Below are 24,145 nucleotides of genomic sequence, written 5' to 3'. Positions count from 1 at the left end.
TTTAGAAGCGTTGGTTATAACATTCCACAGTCTTCTCTTGGTATATCGTCCATGTCATCCCCCATGCCTTTTTCGTCTCAAGATATGTTCCTTGGGTACCCTCTTTATTCTTACTATTCACCCCTTAAGTCTTTGTGTTTTAGATGTATTCATAAGCTCTAATTGTGAATATTGCCATTAGAATTTTTTGCGATTTTTATGTTACATTTATTGCATGCAGAAATTATAAATGTGTTGTTACTAAAAAGAAATAAATTAAAATACTCTTACTTAAAACATTTGTTTATTAAAAAGAAATTATTTGCAGTGATTGTAATATAAGATATTGTTAATATGATTTATCTATCTCTTAAAATCAAATAATGGTTTTTTTTTTTTGTAATTTATTTAAGACAAATATCCCAGATTTATTTTCGTACAAAAATTGTCAGAATTTAAATTGAAAACTAATTATCCTATCCATAACAAAATTCTTTTTATCATAATATTTATATAAATATTATGAGAAAATAATGTATGTATCATATTTTTCATGATGAAGAAACAAAATGTTGCTATTAAAATAAAAAATTTATTTTGAAAAAATTAAGAAATTTATTTTGCCTAATTGAAAAATTAAATTGAGGTAATGCATAATATTATAATGCGTTATATTAAAATTGATTCTCTTTTTAAAAATTATATCAATGCTGCTGCAGGTCTCTTATTTTCCAAATTATAAAGTTAATTAATAGTAAACAGTGTTTTTTATCAGCTAGTAAATTGTTGAAGTAAATGCCTCCATTATAACTGTCCGTAATACATGTTGTGTTAATTTAAAATAATAAATAAAACGGCTGGTAAAATATTTAAATTTAATTTTTTTCTTAATACTAAGCATGGGTGCCACTCTTCAGTCCTGGGGACTGAAATCAGTCTTGAGAAAAATCAATGGACTAATAAATTCTATCAATTAAATTTCCTTTTTTTTTTCTCATTACAAATTTAAAAATTATTTTGGTCAAAATAAAAAAGTAATATTATATCTTAATGAAAACATATGATATGGTAATGATATGTCAGGACTTTTATTTATCTTCTTTTTGTCAGCTTCACTAAATCTTATTCTTAAAGTCTTGACAAATTGGATTGGTTGAACTTTGTGTAATTAAATTTGTACTATTGCTGAATCTAAATCTGCTGGAGTTTGCTTCCCCCACCCTAACCTATTGTCAGGCTGGCCAAAGTTAAATCCAGATTATTTTTTTAAAAAGGAGAGAAATTATAGTGCTAAAACAAAAAGTAAGTAACGGTAAAGTGAAAAATAGAGATATGAATGGTTTCAGGTTGTTCAGCAATAGTTGTAAAAAAATATACAAGGTTAACTGTTTTTTTTTTTTTTTTTTTTTTTTTTTGGTAAAAAAACCTAAAATAATGAGAAAAAAAATTTTAGAAAAAATAATCAAATGATTGATTTAATATGTAGGCTATTATCAAGGAAAGGTAAATTTTGGTGTCAGTGAGCTATAAATTTATAAAAGTTTGGTAAACAACGCTAGATAGTATTATTTGGTCAAAATATAAGTTCAGTCTTGAAATTTTTTTAGAGTGGCACCCTTGATAGTAAGAGATTAGGTAATAGGAAAGAGATTATAGCATCTTTAAGCAGCTTACTGCATCCTCTCCTTACCCTCAGAGTTTTTAATCCTTTTTTCATAAATTATTTTAGAAAATTCTTCTATAGGGGAAACTAATTGGAGATAAAACTTCAATGAGAAACAACTAGATGCAATATTATCAAACTACTGGTTTCCCCTAGATTTATTCGAAAAATGTCTGTTCCCTGATGACTGTTACGATGCGAATGTTTCATGTCACGCAACCAGCACGATAATTTGACTTTGAAGACTGAGTTTGATAGAACTATTTCTGACCAGTCATAAAGCAGATATTCTCTGTTTAATGGCGGTGGTGAAGAAAACTCAAAGGGGCAGTAAGATAAAAACTTAGTCGTATGTTGCAAGCACTCCATGACAATTTTATATAAATAATCTGCTGATTGAACAATAGTATACTAGATTTTGATTAAGAGATGTAGATTTTGAGTTACTTAATAGCATTTATAAAGAAATTTCTGAATTGAAATCCAAAACTATTAAATTTTCCAATCTGGTTATATATATGTGTTTTTTTTTTATGTATAAGTATTTTAAAATTGTAAAAAGATTAGAAATTACGAATTGTTATCTAAAACAACTGTTAAAAAGTACATTTATCATACTTTTAAAATTATATTTTTTTTTATTTATAACCTTTGAAGTAACTTTTATTTTTTAGAAAGACTATTAATTATTCCTTTCTGTATTTAGAAAAATTTATTGTTCAATGAAAAATAAAAATCTGATTAGTAGCTTCTTAATTTGCTGTTAAATAGGATATTTTTCTCAAGTAATAATTGTGAATACAATTTTATGTTAATGTATGCAACATAAAAATAATTAAATCATTAATCTTTAATGATATAAGGTTAAAACAATTTGTTAAGATTTTTTTCATGCATGATTTCTTTACTGGTGTATAATTTATCTTAGTACCAGAATTTGTATATTAAAGTTAAAGACTTAAGAATCATAATTAATAATTTTCCTTCCCATTCATTTAATTCATTGCTTACTTAGTTTACAAATTACTTGCTGTACAATATGTTTGACTTTAATTTACTACTAATTCAATAAAAATGGCTGATCCATTAGAAAGTATGTTAAGAGCCTTTAGCAGCAATTATATTTTGGCATGTTGTATTTTGTTTTTTGCAATAAGCGTGTGTCATTGCTTTTTCAATATTAACATGTTTTTACTAATTAAAACTAGCTTATTTAAATTTTTTGTTACATCATAGATGCACATGGCTTCTATTGTTTGCTTGTTTGTTATTTATGTTGCCTTGTCATTAGCTTTAGAATGCATCCTTTAAGGCACACTGCTTCTTATTCCCCTCCTTTAGTTATCCCGATTTGGTTCCTGAAATATCTCAATCCCGGTTAATGCTTGATGGAACCTCCCATAGTTCCCCTTCCTCCTCTCATAGTTCTACATCTGAGGATTCTTTGAATAGGACGCCACAAAGAAAAAAAGGTATCAAGTCTTCTTTTGGACGCCTCTTCAGCAGTAAGAAGGATAAAGTCAAGATCAAAGAAGGTTATGGTGTTACTTCACCAGGTTTGTATCTTATGTTATGAAATTAAAAGGCTTTTGCAATTAAATTATATGTTGCCAAAGTCCAAGCATTTTATATTTTTTTACCAAATCTGGAATAACTATACATTAATAAAAATGAGCATATCTAGTAAAAATATGCTCAGTAGAAAGACTTCCACAAATATTTTTTTAACTTTTTAAGCTATAACATGTTTGTGATTCATAAATCTTATTTTAAATAAAAATTGTAATTACATATAGTAAGTAGACGCAGTTAACCGAAACAGTGGGGTAACATAAAGAATAAAATTCTAAATTGGCTTTAATGATACATCGATATAATTTGAACTTTCAGTTTTACTTGAATAGCACTTTTAACATTATTTCTAGTTTCCTTAACATTTATAATCAGGAAACTCATTGTTTAAATTCATAGAAACAGATATTTCTTCTGGGCATCTTATTGCACATTTTTCAGTGTCAGAATTTAAACTACTTGATACAAAAAGGTCCCAAGAACCAAATGTATATGTTTTAAATTTATTGAAGAAAATGAGACATGAGCTTTTATTAGGCCTTAGCCAGCTTTATGTTCCAAATCTTTATCAAGTTTCAATATGAACTAATATTGTGTTATTACATCATTTTCTAATTCTACTTTCTTTTTTTTACCGTAAATTGTCTGTTAGAAAAACATTGTTTCTGTAAAAACTTATTGAAAATAAAATGTAAGTAATAACATTAAAAGAGTAAGAATCATGAAAAAAGATAAAAGTATTTTATACATTTGATATTCTTGATAGTATAAATTACTAAATCTACTCCAATCTAAAGAAATCTAGTTGGCAAAGCAAAGCTTTTAAAAAAATTTAAACTGTTTTAGAAAAAATTTGATTTTGTATAATAAAATCACTTTTTTTTCACCGTGTAAAAGCATAATTTTGTTGAGCTTAAGTTTTAAAGTGTTATTAAAATTATTTTGAAATTTGTTTATTTTAATAAGCAAAATAAGTTAGATTTACATTAGAAGTTGAAAAGTTTATGTTAAAAAAATATTAGTAATTTGATAACTAAATACACACTTGAGTAAAACAAGATAGTGTCTATTGCTGAATACTTAAGCTTCACAATTTATTTCTAATTTTCAAACAATTCAATTGTAAAAACAACTGTGAACTGTCAGCAAACTGTGAAAAAAAAATTATTATTGAAACCTGTACATGATTTGGTGTCACAACCTTCACTAAACCTTTCATTGTAAACCTTCACCTGTTGGATTAATGGTTGAGAGGATTTAATTTGACAGAGGTTACATCATACTAAATATTTAAATTTACAGTTAAAGCTGTAATATAAAAATTACAGAAAATTAAAAGTTAATGATTTCCAAATGTTTGACTAAAGCAACATCATTAGCAAGAGAATTTAGGTTTTCGATGTTGAAACTTTCCTCAAAAATTCAAATTAAGGCATGAAATACACTGAAAAGGCAAAAAAAAACTGGTATACCTGCCTAATATCGTGTAGGGCCCCCGCGAGCACGCATAAGTGCCGCAACACGACGTGGCATGCATTCAATCAATGTGTGAAGTAGTGCTGGAGATAATTGACACCATGAATCCTGCATAAACCAATGGGAGTAAGAGGGGGTGGGGATATCTTCTGAACATCACATTCATCAAGGCATCCCAAATATCCCAGCGATGCGGTAGATTTGATGTTTTACGGGATTTCCGATACTCACGGTATACTCGTGAAGTGGCCGCACTCACGTGAAAATCCAAATTTCATTGCTATATCGGAGATGCTATGTCCCATCTCCTGTACGCCGACTATAACACCACGTTCCAACTCACTTAAATCTGTATAACCTGGCATTGTAGCAGCAGTAACTGATCTAAGAACTGTGCTAGACACTCGTTGTCTTATATACGTGTTGCCAATCGCAGCGCTGTACTTTGATTGACTCCATTTGCATACTCATGCCTGTACCAGTTTTTTTTGGCTCTTCAGTGTACATTTATAAATTATATGAAGAGAAATCAAACTTAAAGCTTCACTCTTCACCTCATATCATTCATAAATATATTTTATTAATTGACCTGGATTTTTAGAAGAGTTAGGATTTTTAGAAGAGTTTCTATATCATCAAGATCAAAAATGTTATTGTTAATGATGCTGCTAACCCATATTTATCAAATATTTTTAAATCATTAATATTTTACTTTTCTGTTATTATAAAGTTTTAAATCTTATCTCTTGAATATGAAGTAATCTCTGTTTTACCATCCTTACCATTTTTCCTACTGATGAATGTGTGCCGTTGGAGCACTGATACGAGTATTGGTTTTAATAAATGAAAATAAGAAATTCCATTTAGGATTTTAAATCTTATTTTAATGAAATTTAATATTATCAATTGGAAATTACACTCTTAATTTTATGCTATTTAGTATATTTTCTATTTAGGTGTTTCATATATTGATGCTGAAGCAACTGTTCAGGAGTCTGTTGGCATGACTGGTGGAATAGGACAAAAATCGGATCATGATCGTAGAACCAAGAAAAAGTAATGTAAATGCTTTGTTTCGAAAGCAAAAAACTGCCATATTTTTTCTACCACCTTTTTTTGCTTTTCTACCACCATTTCTGTAGATGGTATGCAGGGGTCCGTCCAGACATTTTGTAAAAGGTCCGTTTTTGTAAAATTGTGAAAAAATTACTCGAAATTTCTCAATTACTAATTTGTGAATATAAAATAAACGTTAAGTCACATTCTTTCAACCATTGTCCTGCTTTTGTGAATTTGTGTAAATAGGGTCCGTTATTGCAAAAAAAAACTTTTTCAAGGAGTTTTTAAATTGTAAAGACATACAAGATAATGCTCAACACAGTTAAATTATAATTAAATTTTAAAAAATAAACAGCCATTGCTGCTACTAAATTAGAGATGCAACAACAAATATTTGGTATTTAGCCTATACTGCTGAACACAGAATATTCATTTCGGACGAATAAAGGAAGAAGCGTCTGCCGAAGACAACATTTAGTTCGTTTACATCTGTCTTTCTTTCCCCCCCCCTTACTGGGAAGGGTTTATTCGACAACAATAATGAAGATAAACAAATTTGTGAAGGGTCTGATTAAAGGATAAATTATTTTGTGAAGGGTGCGTTAACGGATCCAAATTTCTTCTCAACAGACCCCTGGTGTGTATAACTTATTGTTGTTTATTGCCATAAGAGTCATTTCTCTATAATAGTTTTGTATAGCAACGTATCATGTAGTGAAATGCATGATAGTATCTTCATTAATTGCTAATATTCGTTTTTAAATGCAATGACAGATTGGTTGAAAAAGAATTTTTTTCCAAAATTCTTTAACAAAGTAGTGTGTATGTGTTTTTTCCCCTTCTTAAAAAATTTTAATCTTAGCTTATTTAACTGGATATGGGTTTACAATTCATGATAGTTCTTGGTGCTTGACTAAATTAGAACTTGCTACTGCTTTTTTTGCTGATGTATGTTTATGAACTTGGTTTCATTTTAAGTAATTACCAACTCATCAGATATCGCTTTATCAAGTCAGACATAAATGCATAGTTTTCTCTTTCTATGTATGTAAAACTCAGCGTATAATTGAACATTCAAAGCACAGATGGACTTTTAGAGATTTATAAAACAAATGTATTTATTATATGTGTATCAGTTGTATTCTTGAAAATTTTTTAGTTTTCTTTTTTATAATTATATGTTTTCTTTCTCTGTTTCAGACATGAATTGTTAGGAGAATCTATGAAAGCAGGGACACCATTTGCTCTATGGAATGGCCCTACAATAGTTGCTTGGCTAGAGGTGTGATTAATATTTAATTATCATTATTTTTACATTTATTTTCTTATCTGAATGTATCAGTAAAGTGAGTGTTACATGAGAAAATTTATTTGAATTTAGCCAGAACCTGTTGCTTTTTCTCATTCTTCTCTTTCTACTGCATCTGTTTTTTTTTTTTTTTTTTCTTCTTCTTCTTCTTTTTCCTGAACCTATTTTAAATAAATAATGAGATAACGTGACTGAGCCTTTTTTTCTGGTCTGTCCGATAGAGAGGCATTGCATTTGCAAGCTATCTTCATGTTAAAGATTTTATGTAATTTCTCAATTCTTAAAAATCGGATCCTCCATAGTTAATGTAGTATTGTAGTATTAACTTTTTTTTTTTTAACTGCGGGATAATTTTGGAATAAAGGTCAAACAAATTACTATATTTTCAAAATATAAGCTTTTTCAGTTAATTTTAGTCTATTCAGAGATTATACAAAATTAAAATCTAACTTTATAAATCAATTTTCTATAAGCCACACACTACAAAGAATCCAACTTTTTGTTAAATTTTTCGTGAGAAGTGAATAATTAATGAAGTTCAAAATATATAGTCAGGTAATCTTGCACAATTGTTTAAAAATACATTTTTTGTTTTCAAAAGAATTCCTTTTATTTATTTTCAATTATTATGTTTTCTAATGTTTCTCAGTTTAAACTGAAATTTTTGAACTTATTTTTACTCAAAAGTCTTACAGTATGATACTTTTTTGCTAAATCTATCTATTATAAAGGAATCCTTGGAAAATGTATATAAAACTTAGTTCACCTAAGAATATCCAAGGGGATGCCTATAATTTTCACTCCCTCTACTCTGGCAAGTTATTTTGCCAACAGTATGTGCATAAAGGTAATGTAAAAAATTCAAGTTTCTGACATTTTCCACAATTATGAATTTGGAATAATACCAAATAGACTCTTCTTGCAACAATTTATTCTTCTCAATAAAATTTTCAATCATGATAAATACAAAATGTTCTTCAGAACCTTGGTTCAATGCCTTTGATTTGTCAAATATCTGGAATAGTCTTAAATAAAACATTTTCAAGTGTGCAGAGAAGTCTAAATAAGCCTTGTTAGAACTGAAAAGTGGCTGAGAATCTGTTAGCACCTTTAAATCTGCCAGAAAGCAAATCACATGCAAGGGAAGGGTTTCCTAAATAAGGTTCCAGTTTAAAAAATGCTTAAATGTTATTTAATTTTTTCTGTTACTTAAATATTTATTTGAAAAAATATCTGGTTATGTGTAATTGAGTATAAATCACTTGTAAATAATTTTTTTGAAAATTCTAAATACATGTTTAAGTAAAACCAAATATACTGGATTCTATTTCTATTTTGCAAAAAAAAAAATAAAAAAAAAAAAAAAACAATTTCTCTTTAGATAATTACACTTACAAAGGATGCACTTGCAAAATTTTTGTGGCTGAAAAGAAATTATTTTAATAATCTTGGTTGTTCTCTTTCAAAAAGGAAGAAAAATATTTTTAAATGTTACATAAAATTCTAAAAACATTGATGAAACTACTTTATCTAACTTTAAAAAAATTAATTATTATTTTTAGTTGTGGGTTGGTATGCCTGCCTGGTATGTTGCAGCCTGTCGGGCAAATGTAAAAAGTGGTGCCATTATGTCTGCCTTATCAGATTCTGAAATACAGAGGGAAATAGGAATAAGTAATCCATTACATCGTCTGAAATTACGATTAGCAATCCAAGAAATGGTTGCATTGACTAGTCCATCTGCTCCAAAACCCTCTAGAACAGTAAGTATTTATTTTATATAATAAGTTATAGAAATCCAGAGGTGCAGAAATTTCTCTGAGCCTAATATTTCCCCGGAATATGGTTTTTTTATTTTGAAATTTTCCCCAAAATTGTAGAGTTTTTTTTTTACTATAACTTTTTCAAAATATCTTTAGAAAGAAGTTTGTATATTGTCAAAATATTTCGATAATAATTATTTCTTAAGCAATGAAAAAAATTATTTTATTTTCCACAACTCTTGAATAAAATAATGCATGTGTTAAAAATAATAAAATTCAAAATATATAGAAATACTAATTAAAGTTTTAACTCATAAACTTTAGTAATTCAAACTGAATCAAAAAAATTGACATATAAAATTATTTATGATTATTTTAGTATTACAGAAAATAGTATTTTTATTTAACAGCATAAATTGATGCAGGGTTGCGCCACAGACGACTAAAATGCAACTATTTTTGACATGAGGCTACTTTTTTTGTCGGAAAAAGTTAAAAAAAAGCAACTATTTTCTGGAAAAGGAGACTTTTCTGTACTCCTAGAAATGTTTTTTTTTTTTTCTTCTTTAAAGCATATTTTTAATTCGTTCAATTTGCACAGATTCCATTGCGAGTCTATTTCATTTCTCAATCACCTTTTTAATGATTATTGCTATGAAATTCCTCATTATTTTAAAAAAGAAGGGGGAATTTAATACGATATTACGATGCGTGCATTTCGAATTTTAGTAATAACTTTTCATATGTATCTAAACATTAACGTTTATATAAAAATTATCATATTTGCCAACAACCTCACTGAATGGATCATGGTATATGACAATTAAGTCATGAACAAAATTCTAGTCATATTTTTGATGAATTTTTGTTCTTATTAAGGCAACTATTTTCCTGCTATAGGCAACTTAAAACAACTATTTTGTTCATTTTTTTTTCTGTGGCAACCCTGTTGATGCAACATGAAAATTATGATAAAAAACCAAAGGCCGATTTTAAAAAAAATAGGTTGAGATCTATAACAATACCGACAAATCAGTCATAAAAATGGTCAAACTGAATGATCAAATGCGTGATTCAAATTCCGAGTGTTGTTATATTGTATGTAAATATTTGTTTTCCTTGTCAGAATTGTATTTATAATCAATCTAGGAGTGTAACTCATGACAGTAAAAATAAAGATTAACTATATTCAGTATCATTTAGAAATTAATGCTTACCAAAATTTATGTTGTTGATTATTGATGGTTGTTAAAGTATGATAGTCAGCATTTACCATAATCAAGCAATTTTCTTTATAAATTAGCATTTTACTACATAACTTTTTTATTATTATTATTATTTGGATTTATAGAATAATATTTTTACATTATTTAGATTTAAAGATCATGGTATAATCAGCTAACTATAATCTCTTTTTTTCAGTGCATCACTTATGCTTTCGTAATATAAAAAATAAATAATCATAAACGAACATACAATGAAGTCCCAATGGAACTGGGTTTTTTATTAAACAAAGCTGTAAAGTTGTAAACCAACAAACATTACTGATGTTATCTTTTAAATAATTGAGAAATTCATAGTTCCTTCAATGCAAACAAATTCGTTTTAAGCATGGCATATTTTTAAGAAATTAATGATTTTTAGGGTTCAAGCTAAAATTGACCCTTAGTTCAAATTGCAGGATCATGACACAAGCCATTATTAGATAGACGCATGCATATAAACCCTTCCTTTTATTGTAATTTAACATATGTTGTTCTTCAACGGTGTACTATGAATAAAATATCACTTTGACATCTTTAATCGATTTTTTTTTTTTTTTTTTTTTTTTTTTCAAATCTTAAACTGTTCTATATCCTAAAAATAATCATTAAAAATTCTTTTAGAGTTTAGCATTTGGGGAAATGAATCATGAATGGATTGGAAATGAATGGTTACCTAGTTTAGGATTAGCACAATATAGATCAACTTTTATGGAATGTCTTGTTGATGCTAGAATGTTAGACCACTTAACAAAGCGAGACTTACGTCAGCATTTAAAAATGGTTGATGGTTTTCATAGGTAAAAGCTCTAACTATTTTGATCTTCTTATTTTATTATTATCATAATCTACACAATGTTTACTTTTGCACTTTTAGGACAAGTCTACAATATGGTATAAATTGCTTAAAAAGGTTAAATTATAATAGAGAAGCTTTAGAAGACAGAAGAAAACTTAGTGAGCATGAAATCAAAGGTAATGGTTAAACTTGCCTACCAAGCTGTAAAATGTGCATTTTTTTCCCAGTATAATTAAAATTATCTTTTGAAAATATATAATTTTTTATGCATATGAAGTCTTAAACTTTACAAACTAAAATTTGCTTAATTGCACATTTATTTGATCAAGTTTTGTCATTTACAATATACAGTAGAGCGCCAATTATCTGAAAGTTGATTTACCTGATTGTCCAATTATACAGGGTTGCCACTCCACAGGGAGAACAGGGAAAACCTGGAAAATACAGGGAATTTAAAAATCGCCTAAAATAACAGGGAAAATACAGGGAATTTGGATTTTTTCTTTACAAACTGGGAAAATACAGGGAATTTTGTTTCTATCTTTTGTCTTTTAGAAAATGGTAACTACTCAAAGCATAATCTATAGGATATTTAACCATGATATTTCAGCTATACTAAACTATTTCATTTACTATAGCATTATTTAAGTATGTTCAGCTGTTTTTCTAGCAATTAAAACTAATATATATAGTTAGCCCACTATAGCTCACACAAGAGCTCAGTAATTGTTGTTTCCTCTTAATATATCGCTTATAATATGTACAGGGAAAACACAGGGAATTTTTTTTTCAGATTTGAGTGGCAACCCTGTTATATGGCTCGTTCAAAGACCATGTATTTTTTCCACCTTCTTCAGAAGAAAAAAAAAGAATATCTGCAAGGGGTCCAAAAAAAAAATTTCTTTTTTCCCTTTCAAAGATCCTTACGTTCTTTCCGTCCAGTTTCAAAGTGGGTTTCAAGAAATTTCTAATAAGGGAGCAAGTGAGCAGGTTTCTAATAAAATTAAATCTTTTAAATATTGTAATATGCTATAATAGGTACCATTGGCCATTTGTAATATGCTTCAGGCATGAAAGTTTTCAGCTTTTACTCTGAATTCAGCTTTTTAAGCTCCATACATTTATTAATTTCATAATGTTTGATTGTGTTTATGTAGAATTCAGCTTTTTTTGCTAACTGGTACATTCATCCCTGTATAATATGTGGTTTGGCCATTTGTAATATGCTATAATAGCAGGGGTCTGTCTAGGTTTTTCTGAGAGGTACCTATTTTGTGAAAATTTAGACATAATTTGTGAAAAATTAAAAATTTTATTAAAAATCAACACAAAAATATGGATTTATCGTTTCTTAAGGGATACAAAAATAAAATTTTAGGAGAAAGTATTTTGTGAAACGACCGTTTTTCCTAAAATTGAATTTGTGAAACTACCATTTTTCCTAAGGTTGAATTTGTGAAGGTACCGCTAAACGGTAAATTCGGCCTGGACTAACCCCTGAATAGGTATTGCTGTAATTGCCAATCTTAAGCCTGAAAAAATTATGAAGGAAAGTTACTTAAAAATATTCTCATAACTATTTTTTTTTAAAGTGCTTATCCAGTTTTTTGGTTATCCTGGTCAGGTTTGATCCAAATAATCAGTGCTCTACTGTATTCGACTAAAAAAAAATTTTAAATTATCTAAATGTGGTTTTATCTTGTGTTTTGAACTGTTGGAAATTTTTTTTAATGTGTGTTTTATACCCTATAAACTATTCTTTATTTACTAAATCGTGATTCTATGTTCTTATACCGCATGTATAGCATAAAGTTAATATATAATTGTTTAAAAAGAAATGGAAAAAATGTATCTATGTTTGCAATATCCTTGTACCAAATGTGAATCTGTAAAAATTATTTTAATCATATTCATTAGAAAAAATTGTGTAAAATTATGACTTTGAACTGTCTTTTCACTGTTGACCTTCTCAATTTTTGATTAACTATGTTAAAAATTCTCCATGTGAAGAAAAGATTGTGAAAATGTTGAACAGTTATTCAAAATTTAATTCCTGTTTAAAAAACATTATTTTAGAACAAAATTTTGTGCCATTAAAGTGATTTTAGCATTATTAGTGTGAATAACTTGGAATTTATGTGGAAGAGAGGAAAAGTTTTCTTTAAGACATTATTTTATAACGAAATTATACCTATAAAGGCATTATTTTATGTGCAATGCAGCAGAAAATTGAAACCAATAGCAAATTGTAAACAAAGAAGAAAACAATGAAAAATATAATGATAACAACCGAAGTTGATGTCGTTAGAGGGTAACAACCCCGGAAGTCATAAAATTAGTGCAAAAACTTTTCTATCCAGAGCATGGCAAATGTCTAAAATTTGCTCTCTCTGTACCCCAAAGGCTTTGCAAAGTTCAGGCAAAGAGAATACAAAAGTAAAATACATAAACTAATTACAAAAGGAAAAAAAAATTTCAAGAAACCTTCTTAAAAACATATTCCTTAGCCAAAGCCAAAAACATACCCCATTCAGAAAATCATCAACCATCTATTAGTAAAAAAGCTTAACTCATCCACTCAGTTAAGTCTCAATCTGAAAGAAAATAAGAACTAATACAGTACAGAACCCGTTATCCGGAAATCAAAAAACCGGAACAAAATTCAATGAATTTTCCCGCCCCTTTTTTTTTTTTTTTTTTTTTTTTTTTTTTTTTTTTTTTTTTAATTTTTTACTCATAAGATTTTAGGATTTTTCTTTCTTTTTTGAAAGATATTTACCTTACCATCATTTTGTAATCAATAGTGTATTACTTCATCGTTTTTTCTTCTTTTTAAGATTATTTCCAAATATTTCTTGTTTTTTTTTAGTTGGGTTTAACAATAAAAAAAAACGGTTTTTTGTAGCGATTCAGAAAACCGGAAAAATCACTTATCCGGAATAGCGATGGTCCCGATCATTCCGGATAATCGGTTACCTACTGTAGTTTTTAATCATTTAATTACTTTTACCTTAAATATTGTAAAGATTAAAAGGAAAACCATTACTTTCGAGGTAATTTAAAAAATTACTAGTAGCCTCTTGAAAGTATTCTTTTGAATTAAGCAAAATTAGGTATTCTTAAGAAAGTAAAATTTCGAGTAGCGAATCTAAATTTAGAACAGGCTTAAGAATGAAAAATGAGGATTTTATTTTATCAGTTAAAAAGGAATCTAGATTGCTTTATTGCTAAGGTTTCCAGAAAATATCATTGGCCCATTGAAGGTTTTACAGAATGGAAAACAAGGATTGTTGAAAGTGTGAAAAATAAATTAAACAAATTTTATTTTTATCCTAGTGGTACAGTTATTGATTATGATATGTTTGAGAAAATTGTAAAATAAGCTAATTATTACAGTTATTGATAAAGCTTCTATTAAGCTGTATTATGTGTAAATATTTTTTTTAAAAATTGATTATTAAGGAATATAAATTAAAGGATGACAACAAATTGGTAAAATGATTATTGCTTTTACTAAAAAATTTAAATTGAATCGAATTACTTATCCTTAATTATTTCCAATAGTTAAATTTCATAAAAATCCAGTTAAATTCAGGTTTATAGTACTAATAGTTACAATTTAAAAAATTATTTAATATTCTAAAAATTATTTTACTTAAAATTGAAACTGAGAAAATTATTGTTGTTAATAGTAATATTGATGTTTTGAACTTTATTGAAAAAAAAATTAGGTTTTTAATATTAATACATTTGATTTTGAAAATCTTTATACCAGTATACCTCATGCTCAAATACTCTGTTTGTTGTTGCATTTATGATACATATTTAATTAATAAAAATGTTGATAAAAGTTATTGGATTGATATTTGTAAATCTTTTTGAAGATGTTCTTTTTAATGGTATTGATTTTTAAAAACAGAAAATAGGAATACCATACGGAAATTCTTTTTCAGGAGCTTTTGCTAATATTTTTTTTGAAGCAAAGTTTCTTGAGTTTAATGATTTTATAGCTTTTAAATATTTTGATGATTTAATTGTGAAAATTATGATTTTATTTTTAATATTTTTCCTGAAGTTTGTTTTGAGGAAAACTAATGATAATTGCTTAAATGTTGAATATTTCGATTTTGAAATTAATATTGCTAATAATCAAAATGAAATTGGTGTTTATGATAAAAGGAAAGCTTTTAATTTTAGAGTTATTTTTTTTTCTATAATTTTGATTCAAATTTGTGTAGTAATATTTTCAAAAATTTAGTTTTTTCTCTACTATCTAGAATTAATAAAATTTGCAATAATGTTGAATACTTTCAAGAGGCTACTCGTAATTTTTTTAAAAGTAATGGTTTTCCTCTTAATTTTTAGAATATTGAAGGTAAGATTGAAGAAATGTTTAAAATTTATTAGTTTTTATTTTCTTTCTTTTAATAAGGGCTAGATCGAGACTTAACTGAGTTGCCCCAGTTAAGCTTTTCTACTAACAGATGGCAACAACTTTCTTGCTTTACTTTTTTTCTTTCTGCGCATCAAGTAGGGACTTGATGTTTCTTTGTGAATTTCAGTTTGGTTTGTGATTTTCTGAATGTGGTGTGGTTTTGGCTAAGGAATATGTTTTTAAGTAGGTTCTTTAAAAATTATTTTTCTTTTGACTTCAGGGCTGATATCCCCTGACTACATCAACTTTGGCTGACATTATTACATTTTTCATTTTTTTCCCCATATTTTTCATTGTTTTCTTCTTTGTTTAAAATATTTGAGCTGCGTTGTTTTCAGATCTGTTGTCAACTGATAAATTTTTGTTCACTTTAATTAAATGTTCGCTATTTCAGATGTTTTAGTCTGGTCTAATGACAGAGTTATAAAATGGCTTGATAGTATTGGACTTCGAGACTATTCTGCTTATTTAATGGATAGTGGGGTTCATGGATCTGTGATAGCCTTGGATGAAAGTTTTGACCACGCAGCTTTGGGATTGGCACTACAGATACCTACTCAAAATACTCAGGTTTTTACTAGATGAATCTTTATAGTAAATTAAAAATTGAAATGTGAATAAACTATTTAATAAGTGGCAATTTTAAGCTGTGCATATGTGTATAAGATATTTTGCATGTTTTTCCTTTTTTAACTTTTTTTTTTATATATATATATAATTATCACAAGTTAGTGATTTGCACTGAACTTTCTATTTTTAGTCAGACTCGAATCCAACTATAAATGAGACTTATATTAATTTTTTAGATAAAAGTTATTAAATTATGAAGTTCTAAAGTAATTTTTTTAATTGTTTGCTTCATGATTGAATATTGTCAATAATTGTAATTATTATTGTCACAACAAATTAGAAAACATATATTTATTTTCATTTGTGAAAAGATTTTATTTATGTTTAAACGATGATAATGTTTTTATATCTTAAAATTCAAAAATAATTTTTGCTAGAATTCAGTTGACAAAATAAAGACATCAATTAATATTTGAAGATCGGGGGGGAACAGTTTAAGCTCATAAAAGCTTATTTTGAGAAAACTAATTTCAATGTTAAGATTTTTCAGGCGCAAGCATTTGATTGAAATCATAAAAATAAAAGTACAGTCGAGCTCGGATTTACCGAGGGAAATGAGAATTTTTGGTTGGATCAATGTTAAGTCTATGGAACAGAAGTCGCTTTTAACGAGCAAGACCCGGTTTTAGCGAGCAATATTTTTCTGTCTTGCAATCTTCTTTCTAGTCTTTCTGTCTTATCTTTTTTTCAAAATGATAAAGAAATGCGAGGGAAGGGGGTTAGTTGTCATTAAATTAAGAAAAGTATTTAATTAATGTAATTAAAGTAAGTATTAATTAAATTTTAAGTAAACTCAATCATTTGACCTCCCAAGCCCCCCCCCCCGCCCCCTCTTCTGGTTGCACGCCTGTCTTAAGGACCCGTTTATTACGAGCACTCGGATTTAACGAGTACATGTTACGGTCCCTTTGTACTCGTTATAAACGAGTTCGACTGTATACACAAATGTTACAATTATTTATTTATATCCCCTAACAAACAAACTTTACAATTTTTAATTTTGAAAATCTTGTTGGACAAAAACTGTATTCTTCCTCAAAATTGGTCTCCAGACATTGCTTCCTCACTAATATTCCCATCATCTTTTTCACTATACTTTTATTTTTCTGGTTTGCGTATGGACAGAAACCATTTTTCCCCTGCATGGCCCACCTTCATTGTGCAATAACTCTCAAGGAGAATCAATTTTCCGTTTTATTCATTTGTTAAAACTTAGTAATCTTCAAAATGCAATAAGTGGCAATTCAGTCTTCGTTTGGAATTACTTTCTTAAAAGTGTTCCATCGTTTCAGTTAAGCTATGATAGCCAGAGTTAAAAATATCAAGAGTTGATTGTACTAACTGTGAATAATTTCTAAGATCTAGTAAGCATATTGCTAAAAACATATGTATGTATATATTTATAAACTTTAAGCAGTTCTATTAATTATATATGATGTATAAAGTAATGACTTATTAACACGCTAATTATTCAACAAATAGCAAAATGTTTAGAAGAATTTAAAGGGTTACATGAATTTTGAAATTTTTTTTTTTTTTTAATATTTCTTAATGTAATAAAAGAATAATTTATTCATCGAAAACATGGTTTCTTAAATATCTTAAACGTGGTTTTTTAAAGATAAAAATAGTGTTTTGTTTTTTTAAATTAAAGATACTCTTTTTCATTTATGTTTAATCATTTTAATCACTTATTATTTCTAGGTTAGGCAAATTTTACAAAGAGAATTCAACAACCTTTTGTTAAAAGGCACTGAAAGAAGACCAGATGAGGTATAATATATTGATTAATTTATGTTTTAAGATTATAGATCTGCTTAAATGTTGGCTGTTATGTGTTTAGCTTATCATTGAAAGCTTTATTTCCTCTACCAATTATAAATATTGTATGCTTGTAAATTTAGCTTATGTTATCAATAATCTTTTCTTTGAGCATTTTAAATGTTTTAACAACTATAGCTCTCATCTTTTTTGATGTTGAATGTTTTCCTGTGGTAGTTTTATGTTTAGAATTTTTTTTAAATAAATAAGAACCTTTCCCTCCTTTTTACAGACCAAACTTCTGTCATTTTAAGTCAACATGGTTGCCAATATTCTTTATTTTAAGTTTTTGCAGTAAAATTATCATATCTTACAATTTGCAATTAGAATGACCTAGAGATTGGCGTTGAATAGTTTCAAACAAGTTCAGTTGGTCTCTTAAGTGTTTGTAGCTTGGTTCAGTATTTCTTAAAAGAATAGATTAAGAAAAATTAAATAATTCTATAAAGTAAATACAAAGAGTATTGAAGCTTAACATTTTTGTTAGAAGTAAATGATAATCATATGGATCCTACAAGTATAATATTTAACAAATCTGAGATTATTGAATTTTTTACATCACTTCTTTTAAATCACTTCTTTCACTCCTTACATCACTTCTTTCAAATCATCACTCAATACATCACTTCTTTCAAATATTACTTCTTTTTTTTTAATAAAATAACTTCTCACTAAAAATTTTAAAATTTTTTATGCAAATGGTGGAAAGTTATTCAGTTAAAAATCCTATGATTCAAAATTTCAATTCTTATTGTTATTAAATTAAATGAGGTGATTACGCTTTGTGAATGTTGACTGCTCTGAACCAACATGAAAAATACGTAATGACTGAATGATCCAAATGTTAAGTTCAATTAATCAAAATCAAGAGTTGTGGTACTGATCTATAAATCAAACAGCAGAAGAAAGCCATTAGCCTGTCAGTGACAAAGATGCTGCTGCTTCCCAAGCAATGAAAGTAACAAGGGAAATAAAATTTTCTTTTGGCTAGTAGGGAAAAAAATTTGGCAATTGTAGTTGGTCCCCATGATCAGCAAAAATTTTTAAGGGAAAATCAGAGGGCAGAAAATGAAACCTGAAATCGTGAATCTCTTACAAAATGCAGCAGGGTTACACGTGGGAGTGCAAGAATCCTTCCCGACCAAAGCCAGCTCAGTGTGCGCACATGCGGACCAACAAGTATTTCATTTGCGGTTGATTTTGTGCATACATGAGTTTTGTTATGCCACACTGTCACATACACCACAGCATATTTGTGCATATTTATTTATCATATTAAAAAATTATTTCTGCAAAAAATTCTATGTGTTGGTTTTAAAAACTATTCTGAAGCAATGTTAGCCAAATTGCCATCAACAAAACCACACAGATTGGTGCTCCAAATTCATTAAAGAATCTTTACATGACGGAAAAGTATATTTTTTCTCTGTACCTGTTGCAACTCTGCTCTAAACTGTACTAAATTGATTTTTTTTTTAAATTGTTACAGCATTAATGCAAGTTTACTCTGAAACATGTAGTTTTTTTCCAATATAATTGCTAAATTTGTGTTATTGATTTCTAATTACAATTCAAGAGGGAGAATTTCTGTTGCAAAAGCATAAATATGTTGCTTTGAAAAACCATAATTGCTGCATCAAGTAGTTCTAAAGAACCAAACAGCCAACCATATCACCCTTACTAAAATCAATAGATAAAATAGTAATTTTATCAACATTCAGAGCATTGGCAACTGAGAATTTCTGTTGCAAAAGCATAAATATGTTGCTTTGAAAAACCATAATTGCTGCATCAAGTAGTTCTAAAAAACCAAACACCCAACCATATCACCAGTACTAAAATCAATAGTGATTTTATCAACATTCAGAGCATTGGCAACTATGTATTTAAAGTTGTAGTTTGTTTTCATTTCTTTATTGCATGGCTTTGCATCCTTTTCTTATTTCTAGGAAAGACAACTTGCATATTCTTGATATTTAGCCATTACCTCTTTGATGTTGCTGTCTCATTTTGGGCTGCATTTATTGCTGCATGCATATTGTGCCTCAATTCCAATCATTATGTAACAATGTGACGGCACTGTTACCATTTACAGGCGGCCAAACACCCTACCCATACAGTGGCAGTACATCACAGTGTGCAAGGTGATCGCCTTGTTTGAAGAAGAACATAAATAATGATAATTCAAAAACTGTAAAATATATTCTGGTCAACAGTTATTTCGAGCAGCTGGCTGCTATATGTCTAATGCATGTATGTATGTACAAAGGACATTACCGTGTAATCGGACAGAAACACAAGGGCTGTGCAATTTCTACCTAAACGTGTAGAGTGCCGGCATTCAAAGCATGGAGTGATTGTAGATTTTGTTTTTTATTTGTGGTGCCTATCGAAGCTCCAAGATATGCCAAAAGATAAACCAAAGAACACGGCAAAAAGATACCTCTGAAAGTTTTCCAAGTTCCCTTTATGTGATTTTTTATTTATTATTGTATTTGCATGGGAGAAAAAAAAAAACTAAAAATAATTAAGATTGGAATCAAGGGGATGGCAACTACTAAGTTGTTTTCTACCGTAACAATGGAATTTCATTTTCCACTGGGAAAAGTCTTAAGAAAGAGCATTGTTACATATATTGTAATGTCTTATATTTTCTATGTATACTGGACTAACTAAATATTATTTAAATAGTTGTTTTATTGTAAGCATTGAAATTTTAGCATGTGTGTATGTTCCCTATATGAGTTAATTTGTTTTAGTATTCAACAAAACTTGTGATTTCAAGGGTTTCCAATTTTTATACAAAAAAGTTTGTGTGCTTACTCAATTCAACGTTTCTCAATTTTGTATGCACAATAGTTGATTTTAAATAAAATCTAACAATAAATCAATTATGTTTAAATTTTTTTAAAAAGCAACATGATTGTCAATCAGAATGTTTAAAGTAGTAAAATTCTATTTAAATAAATAATTACACAATTAAGTGTGGAAATAATTATATTAATGACAGTGTCTTATCAGTTTTTCAAATACTTGTCAATTTAGATAGTTGTATTCATTTATATAAACACGAATTTAATGCTCGATAAGATTTAACACCTTAAAAACTATGTTAAACTTTAATTAATCGAACAAGGAAAATCTTTTGTCTGCTTCAGACAAAAATATGTATGTTGGCATCCCCTCAACTTGTATGTTACTTAAATTATTTTTAATATGTACTGTATTATACCCTATAATAAAAGCAGCTATATATTAAAGTTAATTATTTCACAAATTTGTGTATCAAATGTGCATATTATTTTTAATGAATCTTTTTCTTACTCATCATCATTATTCTTAAGGAACAAATTGAATACAGCTATTTACTTTAATCTAGGCGTCCCAGTTATGAAAGTTTTTTTTAGATAATTATATCAACATAGTTCACCTTTATTGTAAATATGTTTTACTATTAAAGTTCATTTTAGATGTTATTTGGTCATGCAAAGTAAACAAAACTTAATTTCTTGAGGTTCATTATTTATTTTTTACCCCATTCTTTTTTAAAAATTCGCTTTTTTGTTTTTGTCTTAGCAAAACTCATTAATAATTTTGAAATTGTTAAATATTTATAAAATTATTTTTCACTTTGGCTTCAGTCAAATAATAACCTGCTAAATTTTATAATTCTAAATAAGTGTTTTTCATTGAAAATACTAAGTACATTTGCTAAAGCTTTATTTTGACTGAATTAGTATTTTCGGAATAAATGTCAAATGTTCATTTTAGTATTAATTTTTTTATTGGCTTTTTTTAACTAATGTTATATAATAAAATTAGTGAAATCTTATTTTCACTTTTTTTTTCTTACAAAAATGCTAAAAACTTGTTTAACCTGCTGCAGTTTTATTTAAGCTTATTGTAATTTGATTTCATGATTTAATTTTATGATTTATTAAATTAAATCATACATTTAGTTTTATCAAAGATAGAATCATATTTTTTTAAAAAATCTTCTGAAAGAATCAAAGTATGCCTAGCTTAATATGATTTTTTTTAACAATTGTAAATTCATTTTTAATCACAAAACTTACTGCATATTAAAAAGTAAACATCTATCAAACTTAGCTCAAAAAGCTGGTTAATTACTTTTATTATGTGTATAAAAACGAAGAAATAAATGACTTTACTCAAAGATTTAAATTACTCTGTAAAGTAAAGAAAGAAAATAAATCATGATAAAATTAAAACACAATATGTAAATATTTTCTGAAAGCTACTGTTTTTTTCCTAATTGTTTCAGTTTTCATATTTCTCCAGTGATGTTTCAATACTTTAAGAATTTTGAAAATTTCAATATGTAATTTTTCAAAAGTTATTTCTAATTGTTTAACTTTGTAATTTTAGCCCATTGAAAGTGAATGCTATCAAATTTGTTATAAGAAGTAATTATTTATAGCAAATAATTCTCTTATTCGTCACAAAATATATTTTGCCTTTCTTTTTACTTTATTAGAAAGTCATATTTTCACACATATTAGCCAAATTATTAAATTAGGATATTTAAAGCTTCATTCACAAATTACACCACCAGGTGTCTGACATACACGTAATGGCAGTCTGTTTGTTTATCATGAGTGATTAAAAGCTTTTTTTGTTTAGTCATAATGGAGAGGTGAAGTATGCAAAACAGATAAAATTAGCTTAAAATGCTTTGTTGGTTAAATTTATATTAATCTGAGCAATTTAGGGAGAAAAAAAATTCTTTTTTAACAAATTTTTTATTTTTACTGTTATGCTAAAATTAATGCCTCTCAAAAACCTACTTGTTAATAAAAACCTGTTATATTAAAATTGCCATCGTGAAAAAGTGTTTTTTGATATTTTTTTATAGTATGATATATATTTTGATTGTATAAACTGTTCCTGTTATAAACAATTAAATCATAGATATTGTATATTTTTTATATCTGCTTAAAATTTATTTATTGGCTAAGTAATGAAATTCTTTTTTGATTTGCTGTATGAAAAAAAAGCAACTGAAATTGTGCATTTGTGAACAGAAATTTGCAATACTAATTGCATATTGAAAATAGTGCAACTGTAAAATATTAAATAAACATTAATGAAATAGTCAATTTTTAAATATGATTTATCATGTTACTAAGTGTGTGATATTAAGCAAACGCTACCCGAATTCTTATCTGCACATTAGATTAACTCTCATTGTAAAAGTTAATTTAAAATGTAATCAATTTTTTCTGTTACATTTATTGATAGTGGGATGACCAATATCGATGATTTATTAATTAATAACCCGAATTCTTATCTGCACATTAGATTAACTCTCATTGTAAAAGTTAATTTAAAATGTAATCAATTTTTTCTGTTACATTTATAGATAGCGGGATGACCAATATCGATGATTTATTAATTAATAACCCGAATTCTTATCTGCACATTAGATTAACTCTCATTGTAAAAGTTAATTTAAAATGTAATAAATTTTTTCTGTTACATTTATTGATAGTGGGATGACGAATATCGATGATTTATTAATTTAATAACAAATCGCCAGCTGTATTTGTCTTTTATAATTATATACTGTATATCTATTATATATTGCTTTATATCTAAATTTTATGTCTTGAATAGTTAATCCATGTTGTAGCCAATGCAGGAAATTTGCAAAAATATATAGTCCTGAATTTCTTGACTAAAAAAGCGGGCTAATTACAAAATATTTATAAATTAATTAGAAATAAAGATGCTTCATTGGCAGGCATTTTTTTAATGATTTAATTAATATCAAATCCTTTAGCTTTAAAATTTACTCTGAAAATAATCAAATGTAAAGCGAGCAAATTAATCAGACCATGACAAGTAGATAACTTTGTACTTGATTTTGATTTTAAACCAACTTTTGTTCCTAGCTTGTTATTGGTGGATCAAATATTTGCAAAGACCTCTTAATAAACCTCTTCTAAATATGAATAACTTCCAAATATTCCCTATAAATGAATGTACTCAAATGAAACTTGATCATGCTCCTGTATGGAACTTAACATTGTCTTTATTATGGTTTTATATTATTTTATACTCTTGTCAATTTTTATTTTTAAGCATTTTAATGCAATGGGAGGTTATAAATATTTCTTAACTTCAAAAACAAATTTCTCCTCTCTCTTAATACTAAAATTTACTACAAATGAAGATTAGATTATTGTTATAATTTTAGCTATGTTATGACTACAGCAAACATAGTGACTACAATATAACTATTTTTAGATTAATTTTTCAGTTGCTTATTGTTTTATTCATATAGTAGTAAATTAATAAGCTTGGAAAAAATAAGCACTAAATATAATCTTCTGTACATTAACAGTTAACCAAGA

The 24,145-nt window shown here is 27.5% G+C and overlaps 1 protein-coding gene across 4 annotated transcripts in view; it reads left to right on the top strand.

Annotated features, from left to right (window-relative positions):
- Positions 1-20,657, top strand: part of LOC107450141 (liprin-alpha-1) — a 65,582-nt gene extending 44,925 nt beyond the window's left edge. Inside the window, exons 16-25 of one of the 4 annotated variants that reach the window (XM_016065880.5) lie at positions 6-95; positions 2,984-3,198; positions 5,647-5,746; positions 6,950-7,031; positions 8,621-8,821; positions 10,708-10,883; positions 10,961-11,058; positions 15,712-15,887; positions 17,652-17,720; positions 19,864-20,657. In XM_016065880.5, coding sequence (XP_015921366.2) covers positions 6-95; positions 2,984-3,198; positions 5,647-5,746; positions 6,950-7,031; positions 8,621-8,821; positions 10,708-10,883; positions 10,961-11,058; positions 15,712-15,887; positions 17,652-17,720; positions 19,864-19,929 — 1,273 coding nt within the window. In that variant the 3' untranslated portion in view covers positions 19,930-20,657. Of the gene's footprint in view, positions 1-5; positions 96-2,983; positions 3,199-5,646; positions 5,747-6,949; positions 7,032-8,620; positions 8,822-10,707; positions 10,884-10,960; positions 11,059-15,711; positions 15,888-17,651; positions 17,721-19,717 lie in introns of all 4 variants that reach the window. The other 3 variants (XM_016065885.4, XM_016065889.4, XM_071178545.2) reach the window with 3 other exon arrangements.
- The last annotated feature ends 3,488 nt before the right edge of the window (positions 20,658-24,145 follow it).

Source organism: Parasteatoda tepidariorum, chromosome 6 (assembly GCF_982258835.1).
Source record: "Parasteatoda tepidariorum strain Cologne lab strain chromosome 6, Ptep-v5.0, whole genome shotgun sequence".
Lineage (NCBI taxonomy): Eukaryota > Metazoa > Arthropoda > Arachnida > Araneae > Theridiidae > Parasteatoda > Parasteatoda tepidariorum.
The sequence above is the reverse complement of the archived record's forward strand: the minus strand, read 5'-3'. Positions and strand labels throughout refer to the sequence as shown.